Source organism: Heloderma suspectum, chromosome 6 (assembly GCF_057233095.1).
Source record: "Heloderma suspectum isolate Gila_16-S chromosome 6, 16-S_ref, whole genome shotgun sequence".
NCBI classification, from domain to species: Eukaryota; Metazoa; Chordata; class Lepidosauria; order Squamata; family Helodermatidae; genus Heloderma; species Heloderma suspectum.
Window position 1 is genome coordinate 93,149,685 of NC_139463.1, and position 24,108 is coordinate 93,173,792.

The 24,108-nt window shown below is 47.2% G+C and overlaps 1 protein-coding gene across 1 annotated transcript in view; it reads right to left on the minus strand.

Moving 5' to 3' along the window:
• Positions 1–24,108, minus strand: part of LOC146341854 (vomeronasal type-2 receptor 26-like) — a 49,640-nt gene that overhangs the window by 16,920 nt on the left and 8,612 nt on the right. Inside the window, exons 2-3 of the mRNA XM_084807067.1 lie at positions 8,392–8,518; positions 1,127–1,178 (exon numbers count right to left, since the gene is read on the minus strand). Coding sequence (XP_084663193.1) covers positions 1,127–1,178; positions 8,392–8,518 — 179 coding nt within the window. The remainder of the gene's footprint in view (positions 1–1,126; positions 1,179–8,391; positions 8,519–24,108) is intronic.

The window sequence follows — 24,108 nt, forward strand, 5'->3', positions numbered from 1 at the left end:
CAAATGGTGTCCACCACGCCATTTGCGTCCCTGTTTTTTCATGCGATAACCTACCCTCATTGGGGTCCGTGGTGGAATTCTCCGCCATCCCTACCTGGAGCATAATTTAGTAAGCCATTGTTTGGAGGATGCAATTCTTAAGATTCATCCCTCCTGTCCTAGACAGAAAATGTGATCCTGTGTAGCTTCCATCCCCATCTCTTTCCATCCCACATAATTGTGCTACAACCTTTCAAGTTCTCCAGAGCTCTTCATCAGTCTAGGTGGTTCAAAGAGCATGTGATGGGGGAAAGAAACAGCAAAGTCCAAAACTTTGGCTAGCTGTTCTGGCCATGTGGTCTGCAGTAGGAGTCCAAGTCAAGTCCTTTGATGACTGCGGTAAGATTGCCCTGGATATCACACTTGTAGTCTGCTACAAGTCTCAAAATGGAGATTTGCAGTCTGAATAAATTGGTGAGTGGTAGGTGTTGCAGGTATCAGATGAGACCTAGCAATGCATTTTGGTAAAGAGGAACAATGGCTGATCTCACTTTCTGAAAGCATGAAGGCCAGCTGTAACTCTGCTTTGCCTCTTGCCTTGAGCAAAAAACAGAGGTCCCCGAGGCTGCGTACAGCAAACATGCACAGAAACATAACAGTAAGTATATTAATAAAGCCGGATATACCTTTCATTTTTTAATACCCTTTTTATGGCAGACAAGTGTGTTCAAACAGCAGTTCCATTGCTCAGGATCAATATGGGAAAAGGCAGAATTTCATCTCAGGACCTTTAGAAACATTCCAAGAGAATGGAAATGAGGCCCGATTTAAGATTTGGTTTATTTTCTGGTAATACACACTACTGCAATTCTTGCTGCAGTTCAGGCATCTATAAAATTGGCCTGTCTATAAAGTTGGCCTCTGTCAAAACGTAATAAATTGCCCTCTTCACTTGCTCCCCCTGCTCTCTCCTCCTTTTCTATTCCTTCTCACTTGTACCACTCCTGCAGGATCATTCGGAACATGCTCACACAGAGACTTTATGAACTTCAGTAGAATAAAATGGGGTTGGGGGTGGGCCATACCTGTCAAACTGCTCAAGGTCACTTTTCAAACTTCAAATTTCTGTAAAGAAGCCATGTATTACCCTTTATACTTCAAAATGGGGTCATCCTCTAACCGCCTTCCCCTACACTGCCCTGTTTGAGAACAAACTTCAAAGCTGTTTCCTAAACATAAGCCACTGCTCCCCCAATTCCTGGTTATACTGGCGGATTCATCTGAATCACCCTCTAAATAGGGCCACAAAGTGTGGGCTTATAATAATCTCAACACACACATTACATAGGGGGAAAAAATCCTTACAGGTATGGTTCAGATTGTACTGGAGAAGGTGGTTGTTGAAAAGATTTTGGTGAGGAGGTAAAGAAGGTCTGATAAACAAGGGCACCAAAAAGGACATCTCCTGGCTGAAGATACTTGTGAAAAATAGGGTGGTGGTCCACGATCTGACATTTAACAACATTCGCCTTACATACCATGTGAGGCAACAGCAGTAGCGATGCCAGCACCAATATCACCATCCTGAAGACACTGAAGTGCATCTATGTTATCATTGGAGCCTCCATTACTACAACACCGAGATTTGAAAGAAAGGACTGTCTGATGGTAGGCTTGAAGCCAAAAGTATGAAATGTAAAGTATCAGAAATAAGTCGGACAGATCCCTGCCTGTCACTTGTCCCTAGTCCTGCCATTGAATGTTACTGGGATATATTCATACCATCCTTCAGTCTTTGTTTTTGTTTTTTGGTGATGGCCACTGTGACTCCACAGGGGATATAGAAAGCAGTAGAATTAATTACAGTCATTTTGTTTTAAAATTATAGCGTACTCATCTAAAACTAATGTATTCTTTATGGCATTGATTAACAACAGATTTGTTATTTTTGACCAGAAGTATAACCTACCTGGGGGGAAAGTTCTTTTTTATAACTTAATTTCTTATCACTGTCTCTGTCTGTACTCCTCCAAAGAGCAGTATGGCAAATTGTGTTTCTGCTTTCCTGCAGATGGATAGCATGTGTGAGGGAGAGGTGACCCATAGAGCTGGGGCAAGTAGTCAAAGCAGGAATACCACACAAAGAACTACAAACAGAACTAACATGTGCACAGATGACCTGGTACAGAACCTTTCCTTGATTCTGCTCACATCCCATCGCTGGCCAGTCCCAGCTCCTCCTTCCCTAAGGCCATGTAGAACCCTCTGCCTCTTGCAGATGAAGATCATATCCAATGATAATAGCCCATGACCTCAAGCTGCAAAGCCTGCAGCTCAAAAAAATGGCTGCGACAGGGCAAAACTCAATTTATCACTGAAGAGCTTCTTGCCCCAAGAAGCAGCAAGTTTCTTTCTGGCCCTATGAGCCATATCTGGAGTTGCAGGATAACTTTATTCTGACAAATTCAAGCCTTTTCCTAAGCCTACCAGTGCAGACTAGTCAAGAATCCAAGGCCAATCAGGGAACAGCAAAATATTCCTACTCAGTACACAAACGGTGACTGGTAGGGATGTACGAAAGTCACTTTACCTGTTAGTGGATAATGTTGATGGTGGGGGGGAGGCGTTCCGTCCCTCCCCACGGAATCCTCACCGGGGGGGAGGCGCTCCGTTCCTCCCCCCCGGAATCCTCCATGGCCGGCTGTGCTCCGCAGCAGCTCTGTGGAGCAGCCGGCCGAGCAGGCCAGCTTGGATTGCGGGGGGGAGGAACGGATCACCTCCCCCCCTGGTGGACCCTCCCACGGATGAAAGGTAAGGAGTCCTTACATCCCTACTTGAGATTACTAACGCCTGTAACCACCATGGTCAAGCTATCCCTGCCCAGGAGAGGGAGTAGCTGGGAAACCAGCCAAAACTCATAGAAGGCACTCCAAGTTGCCATGGACGTTTGGGCCTCCAGTGACAGTGAGAGATCTAGGAGTACCCCCAAGCTAAGGACCTGATCTTTCAGAGGGAGTGCAACCCCATCCAGAACAGGCAATGAGCCTATCCCATGGATTCGGGAACCACTCACCCATAGGGCTTCCATCGTGCCAGGATTCCGCTTCAGTTTATTGGCCCTCGTCTAGCCCATTACTGAGTCTAGGCACTGATTCAGGACTTGTAGAGCCTCTCCTGATTCTGATGTCACAGGGAGATAGAGCTTTGTGTCATCAGCATACTAAGGGCACTTGGTTCCAAATCCCCTAATGACCATTCCCAGCGGCTCCATACAGATTTTAAACAACATTGGGGACAAGATGGTGCCCTGTGGAACTCTGTAGCTCAATTGCCAAGGGGCCAAAGAATAGTCACTCAATGTTACTCTTTGAAATTGGCCCCATAGGTAGAACTGCAACCACTGTAGCACAGCGTCTCCGGTTCCCATCCCACAGAGTCAATCCAGGGGGATAACATGGTTGATGGTATGAAAAGCTGATGAGAGATAGAGCAGAATTAACAGGATTGCACTCCCCTGTCCCTCTCTTGATAAAGGTAATCTATCAGGGCAACCAAGGCTGATTCAGACTAAAACCGAGACTGGAATGGGTCTAGATAATCAGTATCCTCCAAGAGTGCCTGCAGTTGTTCCGCCACATCCTTCCCAAATACCTTCCCTATAAAAGGGGTATTTTCGACTGGGCAGTAGTTGTCTAATACCACGGGGTCCATGTGGACTTCTTCAGGAGTGGTCGCACCCCCACACCCATTCACAATTTTTCTCACCTAGAAATCTTGAATATAGTAACCTTTCCTCATAGGAGTGTTGCTCCAGCCCCTTGATACACCATTTCACCATTTCCTGCACCATTTCGGCTCTACAGTATCTGTTTTTATGGCATTCTGATCAGGAGTATACTAGGGTTGCCGGATAATTCTGCCACAGATTTCAGTGACGTCGAATGCACTGGCATTCGGCCCCCCGAAATCCGTGGTGGAACACCCACCCACCCCCCACCCCTCCGCGGAATCCCCCCTGGGATGAACCTTACCTAGGGTGGATGTTCCGGCAGCGGCGGCTCTAGCGGCGGCTCTGGAGGCAGCTCTGGTGGTGGCGGTGGCAGCAGCAGTTGGTCTCTCGGCTGCTTGCTGCGGACTCAAATGGCGGCCACCACGCCATTTGCGTGGCTGCCTTTGCCATGGTAGGCTATGTAAATACTTACATAGCCTATCATGGCAAGCAAAACAACAACAACTGTGCACGCAAATCGTGGCGGCTACGGCGGCCGCCATTTGCATTCCCTTTTTTTCACTGTTTTAGCCTATGTAAATATTTACGTAAGCTATTAAGGTGAAAAAAAGGGGAACGCAAATAGTGTAGTGGGCATTATTTGCATGCCTCTTTTTTTCACTGTAATAGCTTCGTAAATATTTATGTAGGCTAAAACGGCAGGAAAAAAAGGAACGCAAATACCGCCCACTACGCTATTTGCGTTCCCCCCCTTTTTTTTTTGCCGTAATAGCCTACGTAAATATTTACGTTGGCTAAAACAGCGTAAAAAAGGGAACCTAAATGGCAGCCATCGTAGCCACCGCCATTTGCGTATGTGAATTTTATTTTCCGGAAGGGTGCCCAGTGGCCGGATGTCCGGCTGCGGGCGGCCCCAGCCGGTGGCTCTGCGGAGTGTCCGCGGAGCGGAGCCGGCCGGATTAGGATTTCAGGGGGAGGTGCAGAGCACCTCCCCCCCACCGCGAATGACCTTGTCAAAAAGGTAAGTGACTTTTTTACATCCCTGGAGTATACACATTATTGAAAGTGTGGTCACATCATAAATGTGTATAAAGGCATTACAATATTGGCAGATTTATGTTTATTCCTTTTCTAATGATCACCAATATGGAATTTGCCTTTTTCAAAGCAGCCACACGCTCGGTTGATACTTTCATTGAGCTACCCACCAGAACCCCAAGATCCCTTTCCCCATCCGTCACCACCAGCTGAGACCCCAGGAACATATATGTGAAGTTGGGGGGGGGGGAATTGCCTATTGTGCATCACTGTACACTAGCTTATACTGATCCAAATTTTCCATTTTAATGCCCATCCCCCAGTTGCAAGAGAGCATTTTCTAGCTTCTCATTTTAACCATCCTAAATTATTTGATGGCATTACCAGTCTTGGTCACCCCACTATTTCCCCCTAATGGCACATCATTTCTGAATGTAAAACACTTTCCCCACTGCAAATGTTTGAAGATTGTGGGTGGGGGTTTCACACAACAATGGAAGGAGAAGTGAATGGAGGGGTATCAATGTTTTTAAAAGGAATCAGCTTTACTGTGCTTTTGTTCATGCAGAGTTCCACGTGCAAGTGCTCTGCACCTGTAAAAATCACTGTACGGAACATAGTTCCAGGTGCGGGTGGGGATTGGAGTGAACATCTTCTGACTGGCAGGGGCTGCTCAACCAATAAGAGAGGTTTCCCTCCACCAGGCTCTTTGCGCCCCACCCCTTTCTCCTTTCCCCTGAAGCTCCAGATGCACCTGGATTTCAGGAAAGAGCCTCATTGACCACAATGGTGTACACACACATCAGTTGGTGCTGGGAAAAGGGAAACACATTTCCTCTCAATAAAAGTAAAACAACAACAGCCTTCTTTTCTTTCTCTCCCCTCCCTGCACCTGCATTAAGTACTTTCTTAAAGCGACAATCATTAAAAGAACAGTGTTCTCCCTGCCAAACAATCTCCTCCTCTCTCTTCCCCCCCTTCATGCATTACTTCCTTTGTTAAAAAAAACAACAACCAATCAGTGCTGGATCAATCAAAGCATAGAAGCTTTGGCATTAATGCTCCTAAATGTGTTATTTTGATTCATGGGAATCTCAGTGACTCCGTCGTCTGCATTTTGAGGACAAGCCTCATTGAGCATAATGAGAGTTACTTCCGACTAGACACAGATATGCTTGTGCTGGGAAAGATGGGGGGGGGGACAGGGAGGTGAAACCAGCCCCCTTCCTAACCCAATGCTGCACACGGTCCTTGTAACAAAGGTGTGAAGTAGTTACTTCCTAAGGCAATATACCAAACAACAGAGAATCAGAGCCTCGAGATCATGCTTTACAGCCTTTAGGGAAGTTCTGCTTTAAACCGGGCCATTCCAGTTGAGGGGGATCTCTGCAAATTCTGATGTGTGCATTCAGAGGACAAGCCTCACTGAGCACAATGGGAGTTTCTTCTGAGTAGACATTAATTGCTTTGTGCTGGGAAACACAGGGACAGGATACACCCCTTGACCAGGTTCATCCCTGGGCAGGGCTAGCATACCTGAGGCAAATGTGGGTGCTGGGGCACACAACACCTCTAGCACCAAGAACCCAACTTAGGGAAACGAACTGGACTTTAAGCAGTCTCAGGAAATCTGGTTGTTGTGGTTGTTTTTCTGTGATAAGCGCCGGGGTGGCTGCTGGATAGCCATGATGTCATGTATCCCTAATGACCTCCAGACGCAGCCAGCTCAGAGCAAACTGCTCATAGAGACACACACACCCCATGCAGTTGTTTACATCCCTCAACTGCAAGGTGTCCATTTACACCCAAATGTTCCTCTAGTTCGTACTCAGTGACAGAGTTTGCACCATCACAAGGGGAAAATAACCCATGGTGGCTTATTCTCCCTGCCTGCACATACCAGTCTTGAGCTGCCTAATTAGCATAATGGCCCTCACCAGGCATGGATGTTGTTGTGACCTCCAAACCTAACAAGGGTGGATGGCTGGGGTGGTTTACAAACCACCCTGAAAACCATGGTTTGTTCTAGCATTTTAGGGTACTTCATAAACCACCCAGCCACCCACCCTCACTGCATTTGGATGTCATGACAACCCCTAACTCGGGGAGGGAAATTATGCAAATTATGCAGTTCACAACCAACATGTGTGGGAAGGGAAATGGAGCTACCATGGCTTATTTTCCCCCCGTGAGGTTAGGGATGTCAGAGAATTCTGCCATGGATCTTGGTGAGGCTGAATGCCAGCGCATTCAGCCCCCCAAAATCCATGGTGGAATGAAGCCCCCCACCCCCCACCCCGCAAAAGGTGCACGAAACAGAGCACTTACCTGCTGCCATTTGCGCTGCTTTGCGAATGGTGGCCATGTCTGCGGCCGCCATTCACTTCTTCATTATAACCGTGATAGGATTCTTCTCCTCTCATGAGAGGAGAGGAGAGGAGAGGAGAGGGAGGTAGAGGGAGGGATGGAGTTTTGCTGTGCGTCAGCCTCCGTTTGCTCATTGTGAGAGTGGTGGTGTGACTGGAGAGAAGAGGACAGTCGGAATGTTACTTGGCTAGAACAGTGGACTCCAAAGTGGGGTGAACAAACCCCCAGCAGGGGACAAGATGATCCACTGGGGTGCATGAGCCACCTGACAATTGAGCAGCCCAGACGAGCTGCCACTGTGTGTAATGATGGTGGTGGTTGCGGCAGCAGGATGGGACGGGAGCTGAGAGGGAAGCTCCATGGCATTTCTCTCTCCACCCTAGTCCTATCCTGCCTCTTCTGCGGCCACTGGGGGCAACTGCCCCAGTCTCTGCCAGGCACGGCAGAGGAAGCTTTAACTTTTCCTTTCTCTCCTTTGGCAGGATGAAGCCAAGAAGAAAGTGTGTGCTATGGGGACTGGGTAAAATGAGGATCCATACAATCAAAAAGGGATCCTCATGAATTCATATGGTTTTTAACAGGGAGGCCCGCAAAACCACCATCCAACCACAGAGCACATCTGCCTCCGTGGACTGAACCAGAAAAATCATGGCTCTGCCCTCACGGGCACAGCCATGGCAAAAAAAAAATGGGGGGAAATGGTTCCCCCCATTCCCTGGAACAAGACAGCTGCCGGCGTGCATCCAGAGGCCCTAAGAGCTGTTGGCAGCAGCGTGGGCGGCCCACCCTCATTGCAAGCTGCTGCCGCTGGCCTCACTCTAGCCTTCACAGGCTCCTTGCAAGCAAGGAACCCACGGAGGCATGGGGCAGAGGCAGGAGTCATCCCCCAGCCACACGCCCTGCCCTCCTTCCAAGGAAGGGAGGGAGCGCAGTTGGAAGGTGAGTCCTGCCCTCATGCCTGTCGGGGGTTGGCAGGCTACGATGGGCATCATTTCCCTGGCAGCGCCAGCAGTGGCTTCCCCAGCAGCATGGCAGCACCAGCTCCCCTGGTGGCAGCACCCCCCCCCAGGTAAGGAGCTGGGGGCTGGGCTGTGTGTTGTGGGGGCAGAAGCAGGATTCGGATATCCGAATCCCACTTCAGCTTCATAAGCCAAAGAGGGTGTCCCCCCCCCGCAATCAGCCCAAGCCAAATCGGGGTCGCCTCGGAAGCCCCGAAGCAGCTTCCGAGATGGATCCAGGGGTCCATGCCCAGCCCTACTATACAATACGATGCTCACCATTCTGGTCAGAAATCTTCCCTTCTGGACATGGGATGCAATCGTAGCAGCAGAATGGCTCCCCTTCCTTCTTTTGCTTGCTGTAACGAGGCTGGCAGTTGTCATTGCATATAGAGAGGGGCTGTGCCTAATCCACCAATGGAAGAGGGGAATGTTACTCTTCAGAAGAATGGGTTAGTAGAATCCTTAAGGTTCAGAAGGGAACGTGATATAACGCAATGCGCTTCTGCTAGTTTCCTAGTCCTGATGTGCAGTTCAATTGGATATTTTAGGAATATGTCAAATAATTTGATGCATAACCAGTTGTCTCAGGATGCAAACCCAGACCTACTTGCCTGCGAATAAGCCCCTTCAAACTCGGTTGGACTTACTTCTGAGTAGTGCATACAGAGTGGCACTGTTATATGCTTCATGATATGAAATATTGGAAGTGTCTATTTTCTAGACCTAGATACTAAAGATTTTAGTTCATGTTTCTCCTGTGAGGAACCTACATTAGGGATGTACGAAAGTGACTTACCTTTCGCGGATGATGTTGATGGTGGGGGGGAGGCATTCCATCCCTCCCCCCAGAATCCTGACCTGGGGGGTTGAACTCTGTTCCTCCCCCCCAGAATCCTTGAACGGCCAGCTGTGCTCCGCGGCAGCTCCGCGGAGCAGCCGGCCAGGCCCAACCTGGCCCAGCCAGGCCAGAGCCGTCTGCAGCCGGATTTCCAGCCACAGAGGGCTCTGGGTAAATAACAAAAACAAAAAAAACCCATATGCAAATGGTGGCAGCTACGGCCGCTGACATTTCCGTTGCTTCTTTTTACTGTCTTAATCTACATGAATATTTACATAGACTATGACGGTGAAAATCAAGGGGAACGCAAATAGCATAGCAGGCGCCATTTGCGTCCCTTTTGGTTCCCCGTTTTAGCCTACGTAAAGATTTACGTAGGCTAAAACGGGGAATCAAAAAGGGACGCAAATAGCACCCACTACACTATTTACGTTCCCCTTGATTTTCGCCATCATAGTCTACGTAAATATTTACATAGATTAAGATGGCCAAAAAGAAGGAACACAAATGGCGGCGGCTGTAGCCGCCGCCATTTGCGCACGCGTTTTTGTTTTTTTAAACCCACCCTGAACCATGATAGGCTACGAAAAGATTTACGTAGCCTATCACATCTTTTTTTTCTTTTTTTATAAACCTAGCCATGATAGGCTACGTAAATCTTTATGTAGCCTATCATGTCTTTTCCCTCCCCCACTCAAGCCTGGAAATGGCGGCGGTGGCAGGCAGCCCGTCAGAAGACCAGCCCCCGCCTCCGCCTTTGCCGGAGCCACCGCGGGAGCCACTGCGGGAGCCACCGCTGCCCGGAAGATCCGCCCCAGGTAAGTCTCATCCCGGGGGGGATCTGTGGGGGGGTGGGGGGGGCAGGCCGTTCCACCACAGATTTCGGGGGGCCGAATGCACTGGCATTCGGCCTCACCGAGATCCGTGGCAGAATTCTCTGACATCCCTACCTACAGTCCAAACATTGTATAGGTTAAAATAAAGGAAAATGAATGGAATCCATCTTCTTCACCAACTCAATGGGCCTTAGAAATTGAGGGGATAATTTGGGTTTGTGCCTAAATAGACTGAACAACAACAACAGAAGGAGATATATGAATATAGAAGGAGAGAAAGAGAGAGTTTCTTTTGACTCCGGTACATGATGAGAAACTGATCCATGCAATATGTCCAGGGGGATAGCCCAATTTGAATTGTCACACCTTATTCATAACTGACATGCTTCCCAAAGGCCTGCATTCATTCAGGTCCTACCTGGTGAAACCAGCTGTGCCATACAATGTCATCTTCATTAATGGTCAATGCTTTGGCTAGTGGGGCTTGGGGGTCTATCCTTCCAACTTTTACTCTAACAAAAGATCGGTTTGGAAACATGACCCAGTTTAGAACAACAAAGTCTGTTATTAATACCCCATTCTGGTCAAAGGAAACCTTTTCCCCAGCACTGTTGTTAAAAGACACTTGTTTGAGAAAGTGGTGGAGCTAGATTGAATATGAAAAAGAAGTGTTTAATAAAAAGGATGCAACAAGAAACTGAATCTATCTATCATCATCATCATCATCACCATCTGTCTATCTAAACTTCATGCTGACTGTTCTTAAAGCTAACATCTTGGATGCATCACTACTTCATTTTCAAATGAAAATGTTGTGTACCAATCGAAGCAGTGACAAAATGTACCCAGGAGCCCCATTTACATGGAGACATGTTTTGAAAATGGTTGCCAAAAATGGTCCTGGGATGGAATAATGCAACAATATCATATGATCACATTACATCTTTTTTTTTCCCCAAGGAGAATTTGTTGTACGTGTGGAATGGTATAAAAATGTTGTAAATAAATAAATTTATTTCTGGCTTCCATTTCCAAATGAAGAGGAGGACTAAGGAACCCTCACCCACCTCATACAGCATTAGCATTAGATTTCCCCTGTACCCACATAAGGAAGTTCTGGTCTGGGAAAGAAGTTCAAGTATTGGGAATTCACTACCAAAGACTACTGGTCAAGAGTAATCATTTCTGGCTACCTTTCTCAAACCTAAGTAGGGGCCCCCTTCTAAGACTCCTCAATCTAAATTCTAATTCATTTTTAATTGTGACCCTCAGTAACCGCTTAGCCTCCTGTCATTCTTTCAATCATCATGCATTCAAAGGGAGCCTGTTTGCTACACAGATTAAAGCCTGTTGTGTTACTCGGAAGTGGTATGTTAACTGAGATAGTTTGACATTTGTATCTAATGGTGTAGCAAATAGTGCCAAAGCTGCAGCATCAACAGGCCTGTAGTGTCTTCTCCAAGCTCTTGCCTCAAACACTGCTAGCAATGGTGCAGAACACCCACACTATGATACCTACCATGTTTCTGAAAAGGGATAAAGGGATGACCTCAGTAATCAGGACATTACCTGCCATGGCTGGTGTTTCTGAGGTTTCCATCTCTCTCTCTCCATTGCTGCTCTGCCTGTATATGTGGAGGAAACCGTGGCATGTAAAGCATGAGCCAAAGCATAGACAGCATTGTAGATGCTGTAGCTGTGGCCTGTAATGTGCTTTTCAAAAACATGCTCAGGGAGGTTCTCCAGCCTCTCTTCCCCGGTGCAGAGATCTCCAGTCATATCAGCCAAAAGAGAATTTGAGGTGACACAGCCAAACGCAAATGCCCAGAAGTCTCCGATAAAACCATCTTCCTTTGTGCTGTAAGGATTTCTGCTCTGAAGGAAGGGTTGAAATCCTGGTAGTTCACTGTGTTGCAGAACCCAGAGTCAGAGAGACCACGGAGTGAAGGAAAAAGAGATTCTTTATTTAACGCGCGGGCTTAGGGCTGGAATCATTTCCAAAGAGCCAGAAGCCCCGAAATACATCAGCACATTGGTTTTATAGACATTGTGACACATATGAAACGGCTCCTCCTCCCCCTCCCGCGTGGGGTTGCAGTCCTCAACATTTCTTTTCCCAGCACCATTGTTTATAATACAAGAACTGGGTTATAGGGTAGCCATGATAAGGAGAGAACAGAAGAGAACAGCAGAGAACAAGATATACAATTGTATGACCTTTGACAAGATAAGGAATTCCTGTGTCTCATCAGCTTACAACAATATATTCAAGGGAGAAAGAGCTCAGCAAGAACATGAAGCATGAGACTGCATGAGGCTACTTAGTCTGACCCCCGATATGGCTGCTACATTCCCCCCTTAAATGCATAATTTCATTACAATTATAGCATTTCTGATAACCATACAAAGCTTTTTGTGACATACATATTACTTAGCCTCTTGTTGGGCTATTAGAGCATATAGGGCAGCAGTTTTATTAGCTGAGACATAAAACAGATTGGTTAAACAGCGCATAAGACAAGGAACGCAGAGACATAACAGAACTTTTATGAACAACACTGGTAGAATTAGGATGAACAATGCTTCAAGCCAGCTAAGATCTGGAAGCCAAGGGGTTAACTAATTGAGCTAATGGTTTTGTTTTATTGTTTTGTTAGCTACTATATTGTGCAGCTTGTTGATCTGTTCATCTACAGCATTGCCATTATCAGTTAAGTTAAAACAACAGAGCTTTTGGTGTGTCTCACAACTTAAATGATGAAGAAGGAAGAGGTAATCTATACCAGCTCTATTTTCTAGAACTGCACCTCTTAGATCACGCAACTCTTTATTTAACAATGACAATGCTCGTGAGGTGGCATTTATGCTTTTGGCTAAGCTGCAAGCTAACCGGTTGATCTCCAGACCATTAACTAAGGCTAAACCTGGAACCCCAACCAGTGACATTGCTAAGGCCAATTTTTCTGAGTCAGAATATAACTGCACATGACTTGTACAATTTTTAGTTAGTTGGAGTGCTCGAGGCTGCCGTCGACAGATTTTCTCGGGCCACAGGGGAAGAATTGGCACCAGTTCAATTGGCGGCTGAGGCATCATGGGTGGTTATTAGACAAGTAGGCAGGAATGAATGACCAAGTGCGGGAACTACATGTCTAAAACCATCTATGAGGCAAAAGTATGTGGGCATCATTAAAAGATATGTTTTGAATTTTATTACAGTGGAAGGGGGCCAGGGATAGCTTTATATTTTCTGGAAAATTTTTGACAATTAAGCATTCGTGCACACGTAGCATTTGTTTCAGCAACGATGGGGGTACGTAAAGTAAATTCTGTAGGGGGTAGGATCTTTGCAACTACGCTCCAATTAGCATTTTGGGAATAAGTTAAACTTACACTATAAACTTTTAATATGGTATTTTTTTTTTTAATTTTCTTAGGATGTCTACAGACAGGTATTAGGCATGAGCTAATAAGCCAGTTTACAGGTATATTTCTTGGCAAACAAAAATGTTTTACTTTCGTGATGTTAGCCAGGTGAAGCCAGTAATTATCAGCAAATCACTGGGACAAACTTCTCTTTCTAGGGGCAGACCCCCCTTTTTGCACCTTATTAAGGAAACACAATGCAACACTACTAACACTACAACACGCATGTTTGATCTTCTTTGGGATCTGACCGTACGCTGGGCAGCTATTCACCTGGCAAGCTGCAGTAGGGTCTAGTCCCCTTCTTCAATTCTCCAGTTGCAGGTCTGACCGTACGCAGGGGGACAGTTTCCCGGTGTGTCTACAGTAAGGTCTAGCCTGAGTCTTCTTACTGCTTTTTTAGAATGATTTTTAAAGGATTTTTAGGATTTCTGTTTATAGTCTACTCTCCCCTCTCGCTCTCTTGACTCGTGTCTAATGTATCCAGGGTTTAACTCCAGCTGCTTTCATAGCTGCGGGGGTGGAAAGTATGACAGTTTTCAGTCTTCTCTATCTGGGAGTCAAAGGGTTATTTTTCCCTCTTTAACTCATACTTTAACTCTTGGTTGGAAAGGATGAACTTCTGTGATGGGAATTGGGGGCTTATTTTCTAAGACAAAGCGACGCTGGGCTTGAAGAACTTTGCTCAGTGTTTGGACTTCTTGTTTAAGGCTAACGTTTGCTTGCTCTTGATGCCGCTCCAGTGTCAATTATGAAGTTAATGTCACAGCTCCTCTCAAGCTGTCTCTTTTTTCAACCATTCTGGCCCCTTTGGTTTTCTCCTTTGTGTATTTGATTTATTTTATTTGGGCATTCATGCCACTAATGTCCATCTTGTCCACACTGGGCACACTGGTTCTTTTTTTAAGAATCTTCTGCCTCCGCCGGGTCTTCTTCTTTTTTTCGCCCACCTCTTCTTGGGCCTCTGGGTCGAGGGGGGTGTACTGGCGATAGGCATCTAAAAGATGCTCCAAGTGTGCTCTGGGGCCTCGGTGGCACCTTGCAGCACTTTAGACACTTTGGTCATATTTATTGACTTTTTCATACCTGCTTTCATGGCTTCTAACAGCAGGGTTTGATACTGGGTGAGGTGCTCTAGCCCCACTTGTGTTTTGGGATTCCAGCGGGGGGGGGGTATTTATAAGGAGACTTTATTGGGTAACTTACAGCACACAGGCATACTTAATGGTTGGATCAGACAGTTTCTCTGAACCACGAGCTATTGGGCTAAATGGGTTTTATACCATACATGTTATCCATGAGGAAGCACAACACTAGCAAGCATTTTCAGCATAGGCTAGAAGTGTTTGGTTCTCAGGCACAGCTTCCTGTAAACAACTTTACTTCTCAAAGTGCTTGATAACACTTTTATTTATTAGTATGGGAAGACAATTTTTTTTTCTTTCTTTTGCTTTCTTTTTCTTTGCTGATCTGCCTGTATTGCAGATCATGTTTCAAACTTTTTATATAAAACTTTCTGCTCCATGCACTAGCCTTGTCTCTTTATTTGTCTTTTTCAAGTTAAACTCACTTACTTAAACCTTTCTGTCTTACACTAGTCCTAATGACACATATTTGGGATAGGCTCTTCTTCTCCTTTTAGTTACATTTTTTTCATTTTAAAGAACTATTACATTATTGTGGCTACTTTATCCCAGGTAATAAGCTCTAGGCACAATCAGCTGCTTTTAATTTACCCTGGGGGCAACTATAGCCACGATTTTTTCTACAAATGTTTTTTCTCTTTGCCTCTTGCCTTCTCTTTCTCGACTTGCCTTTTGTCTTTTTTTCTTGTCATCTATTGGGAACCACACTTAGTATTATTTGGAGTTGCAACTAACACTAATCTGCAAATATCACATATATTTTATGATATTTAAGAAATCATAAAATATACACAACAAACTTTTTCTGCAATTTAACACAATGAATGGAAAACACTTTGCATGGTAAGGCATGATGGAGCAGATCCAGCAATCATACTGCTCTTCTGGCTGAAAGCTCAGGGCCCATTAAAATCAAGGGACGGGCATACCCACACACGCAAAGAGTTCTAGGTTGCCATTTTTGCATCGGCAACTCTATGCTGCATGAGTTCTGGCAGAAGGAAATCTAAAAGTCATAGATCAAACTCAGCCTGCTGTACACTGAGCTGACTACAAACACAGACACACGGTCCACAGCGATGAGAGTTCAAGTTTATCAAAAGCTTCACAGCACTGTCCATGGCAAGTCTTTGACAATTTAAAATTTTTAGTTCATGTGCAGAGTGTCTCTAAAAAGCCCAGATGATGATGGAGGCAAACAGAGAAGGCTCTGGGCAATGAAGATGAGATGTTTCTAGCAAAGGCTCTCCACTTTTGCATTAGTTTAAAAAGGGGAAGTGTGGCCCTACACCTCTTTTGACAGACAAGGGCCTTTAACTTTTTAGCAAGGCCTCTGTTTAAACAGAGCGGCACAGCTCCGCTCTCTAGCCGTGACGCTTTAACCTGGGCAACTCTTCTGTAAATTTTATTCTACTTCTGTCAGGTTCTCATAGACATTTTAAAAACTTACTCTTTTTTTCCTTTTAACCTGGTACACGAAAGCACTGAAACACTGAGTGCCGAAACTCAGGACGCTGGGCGTCGCTTTATACTTGCATTTTTCAGGCAGCCATTAATCTTTTTCGGGGAGGCGGTGGGGTGATTTGCAGGACTTCAAAGGCAAGCTTCTTAGTTTGTATTTGTAAATCCCAAGCTTAAAACAGGACACGATGAGGTACAGGGCAGCCAAATTCGTGCTTTGGCACGGGCAACAAATAACTCGGGTCAGCTTTCTTCGCTGGGGTCTCAAACAGGAAAACAGTCATAATTTAAAGTTGCAACATCACTGACAGTGTCAGCCAGCCAGCTACACAGATCTCATTGTTTTTTAAGACAGTTGCTCCAATATCTTCTTTTCTTCTCAATCAGGTTGGGTCTCCCAGCTTACACAGTTTATTGCAGCTTTCAGGAGCATGGTAGTAGCGTGATTTTGGCTTGGCCAGGAACATGCTGTCTGGTTTCTCGGTCTCTTTAGCGCACACACTTAGGCAGTGTAACACTGGACACTCAAATCAGCGAGATTTCTTCATTGCAGTGTTAGATAAAAAGTCCTTGCTTTCGGTTTAGAAGAAAAGAATGCCAGGCAGGCAGCAGTGGATCCAACACTATTTTATTGAACGTTTTGCAAAACGGCTGCAGAGCAGTCTGGACCCCGAGACACGTGTGCAAAAGCCTTTTATATCATATTGCTTCTATTGTTCTCACCAGTAACCAATGAAACAGTTAGTACATCGGCTCACTAAGTTAATATCCAATAAACAGTCACTATCAGCTTACCAAGCCGTTAGTCATGAGTGCGTCAGTATGATTCCCTTTTTGCTCCGCCTATATTTTCCCGCCACTCGGGCTCTTACGTAACTTGAGACGCCAATGGTTATGGAGTCTCCTTTTTCTAACAATTCCCTCCTTTAAGTCTTTATTCACGTCTTAAAGCATTTAAAACGGAGTTTCTTTATCAGCACAATAAAGCAAGAGCATCTGTTTTGACAGAGCGGTTTCAATTAACCGCTGGGATAAGCCTCTAGCGCAGGGGATAATGCAACAACCAAATAACACTAAAACTCCTATCATCACTACAAGCGAAATAAGGATTGAGGCTGCTAGGTGTTTCCATTTTCCAAACCATCTCTCCAACCAGTCAGTCACGGGGTTGTTAATCCCTGAATTCTCGGCTAATTCTTCAGACAAGGCGGTGAGACCCTGCAAAGCCCTTGTTACCGTGCCATCTGGGGCAGTGTTGTTAGGGATGAAGGTGCAACACCGTCCACCTAGCATGACACAAACCCCTCCTTTTTCTGCTAACATCATATCAAGAACACGCCGATTTTCCCAAGCCATTTGGCTGGTGGCATCTAGCTGCTCAGCCAATCCTTTTACAGCATCTCGAGTATAGTTTATAAACCTCTGCTGATTATAATAAACGTAATTGATCCAATCTACATTTTTGTTAATGGTCACCCACCAAAACAGGGTAGATTCAAATCCTGCAGAAATTTGATTTCTTCCTTTGAACTCATCTGGCACTCCCCTTGGTACTCCTATGGAGTCAATATATATTTGATCATCAAAAGGGGTTACTGATCATTTCTGCCGGGGTTGGCCAGTCTTCTCTGCTGGATGGTATGCAATTGAAAAGGGGACTGCCAACTGAACTAACCCACAAGCTCCGGACCAATTGGAGGGCAATACCTCATACAACTCTAGGCCACCACAATACCACCAGAGATCAGCTCGTGGGATTGAAAGGGAATTATTCCTAAAGCGGCTAGAATTAACACATCTTACTTTACTCGTCAGGTTCCCTATACGCCCCTCTGTGTCTGCAAGGTTTCGGTGTATGCATCCGGTATGGTTTCTTCTTTGCAGGAAGACTGTGGAAGGTCTGACACGATCCTTTGATTTGAGTGGGGGGTATAATTTATTGAGGGTTTGGCATTCCTCCTCTCCCCATGCATCAGGGTGTTGGAACAAACGGATCACGCAGGTGAGGAGGGAAGGAGTGTCCCATCCCAGTGGAAAGGGCAGCACCTTTGCCACAGATCTCCCTGTGGCACAAACAAAACAGTCAGACTTATTTAAAGACTTGGCTGTATACTTTATCCACTCTAACCACACATTATCAGTTTCCTCTGTTATTGGGATCCCTAACCTGGTTCTCCAGGGACGCCTCTCTTTCTCAGGGATCTGTACCAGAAGTGGTCTGAGGGGTGTTGGTGTGACATTTCGGGGTTTTATCTTAAAGCTGTCAAGCCCAAGTCCTTGAGGTATCACCATCCACGTTAATATTTCTTTAACCAACATTACCAACACCACCCACAATACTTGCTTCATATTACAAGTTTTTTGTAATTCGAACCCGAGCTTTTCCCAGATGTTGTGACTTGTATATTACAGGCGATTGTGGCTCCTGGATGGCTTCTTCGCCTGTGTCCTTGGCAGCTTCCAGAGGGGTGCCAGGGAGCAAAGGACCGTTGCCTGTGTCCTCCTGTTCTTTCCAAGTGACAGAAGGAAGCGAGGGTCGCTTAAATGGCTTTATCCGGCTGCAATGTGTCCATTTACTAGAACCCACAAGCTTTACACACGAGTGGCTGGTTGGTCCCATCAAATAAGGCCCCTCCCACCCTTCCTTTAAAGCTTCTTTATTCCACTTTTTCAGCAACACCTCATCTCCCGTCTGGAAGAGATGGATAGGTGCATCTAACGGCAGTCTCTGAAATGGAACGGAATAAGCTCGTAGCTGTGAAAGAACAGACTGTAGAGAAGTCAACTGATCCCTTAGCATCTGATCACCCACCTCCCACTTGACTTCCTCCCTCCTTCCGCAGTGTACCCGAGGCGGGAACCCAAACATCAGTTCAAAGGGGGACAATTTTATGTCCTTTCTTGGCATCCTTCGAAGCTTCGTTAAAGCTATTGGCAGAGCCTCAACCCAAGTGAGCTTCACCCCTCGTTGGAGTTTGGTTAAAGTCTCCTTGAGGCTCCGATTGATTCTTTCAACCTGTCCACTTGCCTGGGGCCTCCAGGGGCAATGTAAATGCCACTCTATTCCCAGAGCTTGTGCCAGCCCCCGTGTAATAACTGAGGTGAAATGTGAGCCCTGATCGGACTCTATAACTTCGGGCAGGGAGAACCGGGGCACCACCTCCTGTAACAATTTAGCAACAACAGTTTTAGCTTGGCAGTTCCTACATGGAAACGCCTCTACCCACCCTGTCATTTGACATACTATTACAAGCAAATACCTGTAACCCCTACATGGTGGCATCTCAGCAAAATCAATCTGCGCCCTCTGGAAAGGATAGTAGGCCCATGGTCGCCCTCCTTTTGGAGGAGGGGGTGCCCTAGGAGGGTTGGTTTTCTGGCAAACTTCACAGGTTGCGGCTAGTCGGTGGGCGCATACAGTTAAGCCAGGGGAGACAAACAGCCTCTTGCAATAGTCGATCATGGCTGATGCTCCAGGGTGTCCAAGAGAATGGTGAACTTGCTCTAGAACAACCCTCTGCAGGGTCTGTGGAAGAAGCAGTCTTCCATCTGTCATCTGGATCCATCCGTCATCACAGGGACTTATTCCGTGTTCTTGTGCCATTCGTAACTCAGCAGGGGAGTATGTGGGGCGCTCTTTTCTTTTGGGTAGAATGAGGAATGTTCCTTGGATTCCCTCTCTGGCTGCTCTTTTTGCGGCCTCATCTGCCTTCTGATTTCCCTGTCTCCATTTTTCCTCTTTTTCTTTCCCATGGGCTCGGACGTGGACAACAGCTACTTGTGAGGGTAGCTGGAGGGCATCCAGAAGATCCACTATTAGGCCGCCATTAGCCACTGGAGATCCGTTTGCTGTAAGGAATCCCCTCTCTTTCCACAGTTGCCCATGAGCATGCACAACGGCGAAGGCATTTTTGCTATCGGTATAAATATTTACTCGCTTTCCCTTGCTGGCTTGCAGGGCTCTTGTCAGGGCTACCAGTTCAGCGGATTGGGCGGAGAAATGAGGAGGCAGCCTTTCCTCACGCACACTCTCCTCTAGAGTAACGACAGCCGCGCCTGTGTAGCGCCTTCCATCCAGCATATAGCTAGATCCATCTACAAACAGATCTCTGGCTCCCTCTATTGGTTCATCCTCAAGGTCCAGTCGGCCTTTGGTGTCCAGATCTAATACTTCAAGGCAGTCATGATCTGGGAGTCCTGATCCATTTGTGCCCAGTAATGTTGGCAGCAGTGTGGCGATATTAAAGCTGGAGCAAGCCTTAAAAGTGAGGTTTTCGTTTGTTAGTAAACCTATTTCATATCGGGAATGCCGGGCTGGGTTGAGAAATTTGCTTCCTCCTCCTGATCCCAAAATTTGTGGCACTCCATGCGGCACCCAAATTTCAATGGGTCCTCCCATTGTCAATTTCTCCGCTTCAGCGCAAACCAGAGCCGTTGCCGCTACTGCCCTCAGGCAACTTGGCCATCCTCGCGCTACGACATCTAGGACCTTGGAGTAATATCCCACTGGTCTCCAAGAGGGCCCTTTTCGCTGGCAAAGCACTCCCGAAGCTATGCCCTTATTTTCATGCACATAAAGTCTAAATGGCCGGCTGGGATTTGGTATGGCTAGAGCAGGTGGTGACACAAGAGCAGCTTTAAGACTGAGAAAAGACTTATTCATTTCCTTAGTCCATTTCCATTTATCCAGTCTATCTTTCTGCAGCGCCTCATACAGCGGCCGCGCTGTCTCCCCATAGTTTGCTATCCATAGTCGGCAGAATCCGGTCAACCCCAGGTAGGCCCTCAATTCGCGGGGGACTTAGGGACAGGAGTGTCACGGATGACTTCAACTCTTTCTTGCCCTAGGCTCTGAGTCCCCTTAGTTATGTGGTAGCCTAGGAATTTTACAGTTGGTTGGGCCAACTGTACTTTTTCTTTTGACATTTTATACCCCCCCCCCTGCTAGATAGTTGAGGAGGGAAACCGTCCCACTCAGGCACGCATTCTTGGCCTTGGCTGAAATCAGGAGGTCGTCACAGTACTGGAGGAGATGCACCTCTGAGTGCTGCTGGACCCAGGGTTCGAGATCCTTTTGGAGCTGCTGGCCAAAGACCACCAGTGAGAGATTCAGCCCCTGAGGGATGACTGTCCATGCTAATTGAACTTTTGACCCCCCCCCCTGGGCTTTCCCATTCAAAGGTGAACAAAGGCCTTGAATCAGGGTGGAGGGGGATGCTGAAAAAGGCGTCTTTTAGGTCTATGACAGTGAACCAGGCGTGCTCTTCCGGAATTCCTACAAGGAGGGTGTGTGGGTTGGGGACCACAGGATGGGGGGCCTCGATCTGCTGATTAATGAGCCGGAGGTCTTGCACTAAGCGGTAGCCCTTGCCCCCCCCCCCTTTTTGGCACAGCGATGATGGGCGTGTTATAGGGAGACATTATCTCAATGAGCCGGCCTTCTTCTCGGAGCTTTGTTATTACTGGTTGTAGGCCCTCCTTTCCTTGGCGGGAAAGGGGATACTGTTTCACATGAACAGGCCTTGCTCCCTCCTTGAGGGGAATTTTGTATGGTGCTGCCGACTTGGCACGAGAGGCCCCTCCAATCCCGGCCCAAGCTAGAGGGTTGACTCTGTTTTCTATTAAGCTCCAGTCCTCGGTGGCCTCTGGGATGGATTCTTCTGCAACCTTCAAAAGGGCCATTTGGTAGTTACTACTCTGCTGTTTAGGGAGCCGTATCTCCATCCTTCCGTCAGGAGTAAAAGCAATCTCAATTTGGAGTTTAGTCAATAAGTCCCTCCCTAGCAATGCCACCGGACAGGAGGGGGTACAGACAAATGCATGTTCTAGGTGTGTTTTCCCAACCTTGGTGAACAGGGGACGAGAGAGGGGCACTTGAGTTGCCCTTCCCTCGACCCCCATTATGGTGGTGAACCCCCCACCTCCCGTTGGGGGCTCACTGAGGGGGAGGACGGACAGGGCGGCCCCTGTGTCCACAAGGGCTTTGTAGGAGTGGCCCCCAACCTTTATTTTGACCATGGGGTCCCGTCTTGCCTCAGAGACGGCTAAGAGGGGGCCGGGCCCCGGTCTGTCCTAATCTCTTTCCTGTTCATACAGAACTCTCTGCGCTTCTCCCGTATTTTCCCTTCTCTCTTTCTGCTTCAAAGCCTCACAGTCACGCTTCCAGTGCCCCATTTTCTTACAAAAGGCACATTGATCTTTCCCCAGGGGAGATCCTTTCCTTCCCCCTTTCCTCCCCTTCCTAGCTCCCTCCTTGTCAGGTTTAAGAACCGCAGCAAGGAGCTTGGCCTGCCTCTTGTCTTTTTCTTTTCCTTCTTCTTCTTCTCGCCTCTCATAAACCTTTTGAGCTACTTCAACTAAAACTCCTAAGTCAGCTGCCAACCCTCCTTCAACTTTTTGCAACTTCTTTCTGATGTCCTGGCAGCTATTTCCCACGAACTGAGTCATGAGGATCCTTAAATTATTTGGATCATTCAAGTCAATGTCAGTATATTTAGCGAAGGCTTCCCTCAGCCTTTGGAGGAACACAGCAGGAGGTTCGTTTTTGTCTTGCTTTAGAGTCAGGACTTTTTGCAAATTGGGGGCCCTTCTCGCGGCTTGCTTCATGCCTGCTAAAATGAGTCGAAAATAGTCAGCATGTAAGCGTCTATGTGTCGCTGTGGCCACCCCCCAATTGGGTCGTCTCCTCCTCAGTTGCTTGGGGATTTTCCTCCCTATACTTGGCTCGTGCCCCTGCAAGGATGGTTGGCTTTTGGCTGAGAAAACAGGTGTTCAATAGCATTTGTGTATCGTCCCATGTGGGGTTGTGAGTAAGCCTCACATTCTCCATCAGAGACAGGAGTGGCCCGGGATCCTCTTCAAAGGAGAGGTTAAATTGTTTCCAATTATACAAATCAGATGTTGTGAATGGGACATAAACAAACATCGTCCCTTGAGGATGTTGGGCGGTAGGGTCGGGGACTTCTCTGATGGGGAAGGTGAACTTCACCGGTGGTTGGGGGTCCTTTCGCAGGTTGTAGTTAGGTCCCCCTTTTGCCTCTCTCTGTAGGACCTCCAATTTTTCCTCTAGGGAATATAGACGATCTTGGAGAGTGTCCTGGCGTTCAACTAGAGGGGTGTGGTCCTCCGGTACTATTTCATGAGAGGGGTCCTTCTCGGGGGCATCTAACCGCTGGGCGGGCCCCTCAGGAGAGGGTGGTGGTTGCAACGAGCGCCCTGCGACGGCTGTCCCGTAGGGAGGAGGAAGCAGTAGGTCCTCCGGTGCCATGGCCACGACCCTGGGTGGTCCTTCTTTTGGTGGTTTCCTTTTGACCACCATGGGAAGGGCAAGGGACATGCATTTAACAACCCACGGAGCAGGCCTGCCGCCAAGGGGCACACAAGTTGCCCACGAATCAATATAAGGGAACTGGTCCCAACTTCCCCTCTGTGCTACTATTGTTTGCACATCAGATACCAAGGTTGGGTCAAAAGACCCCTCGGGTGGCCATTTGGGTTCTAATATTGGCCATTCCCGGGTGCAAAAAAAGACAAGACGATCCTTTGTCATCTTAGTTCCATAATCCTGCTTAAAATGTGACCAATTGCGCAAACAACACTCCAAGGGCGTATGGGACTTCTTCGCAGACTTAGATTGGGACCCGCCCATGACGGTGGGAATTTCAGTCAGCAATTCTTGCGCTTCGCCCTCCTCTGACCTAGCCCGTCTCCGGGGTAAGGAAATGCAGATCGGGGCTCCTCACTCGCTTCGCCCGTAGGCGTCTCACACAATCACAAACACACCACCGTCCCACGTTTATCCCCTGATGTAAGCTGTTTCACTTACCCCAAAAGCCTCTTCTGTCCCGCCCGCAGCTGCGTCCAGCTGCTTTATTGATCCACTGCCGGTGCCTAAAAGGAGTGATCACGTCTCCCTCTTCCTCTGGCGTTGGTCCCCAGGCACTTCTGCCGCCACCGTCGTGAGGAGAAGGCAGTATAAAACAACCGCCTGTGGCCACTTCTCCTCCCCGGCCCCTCGGCTCAGCGCGAAGGGGACGCGCCCCGAAGCAGGATCCGAGTCACGGCACCAAATTGTTAGATAAAAAGTCCTTGCTTTCGGTTTAGAAGAAAAGAATGCCAGGCAGGCAGCAGTGGATCCAACACTATTTTATTGAACGTTTTGCAAAACGGGTGCAGAGCAGTCTGGACCCCGAGACACGTGTGCAAAAGCCTTTTATATCATATCGCTTCTATTGTTCTCACCAGTAACCAATGAAACAGTTAGTACATCGGCTCACTAAGTTAATAT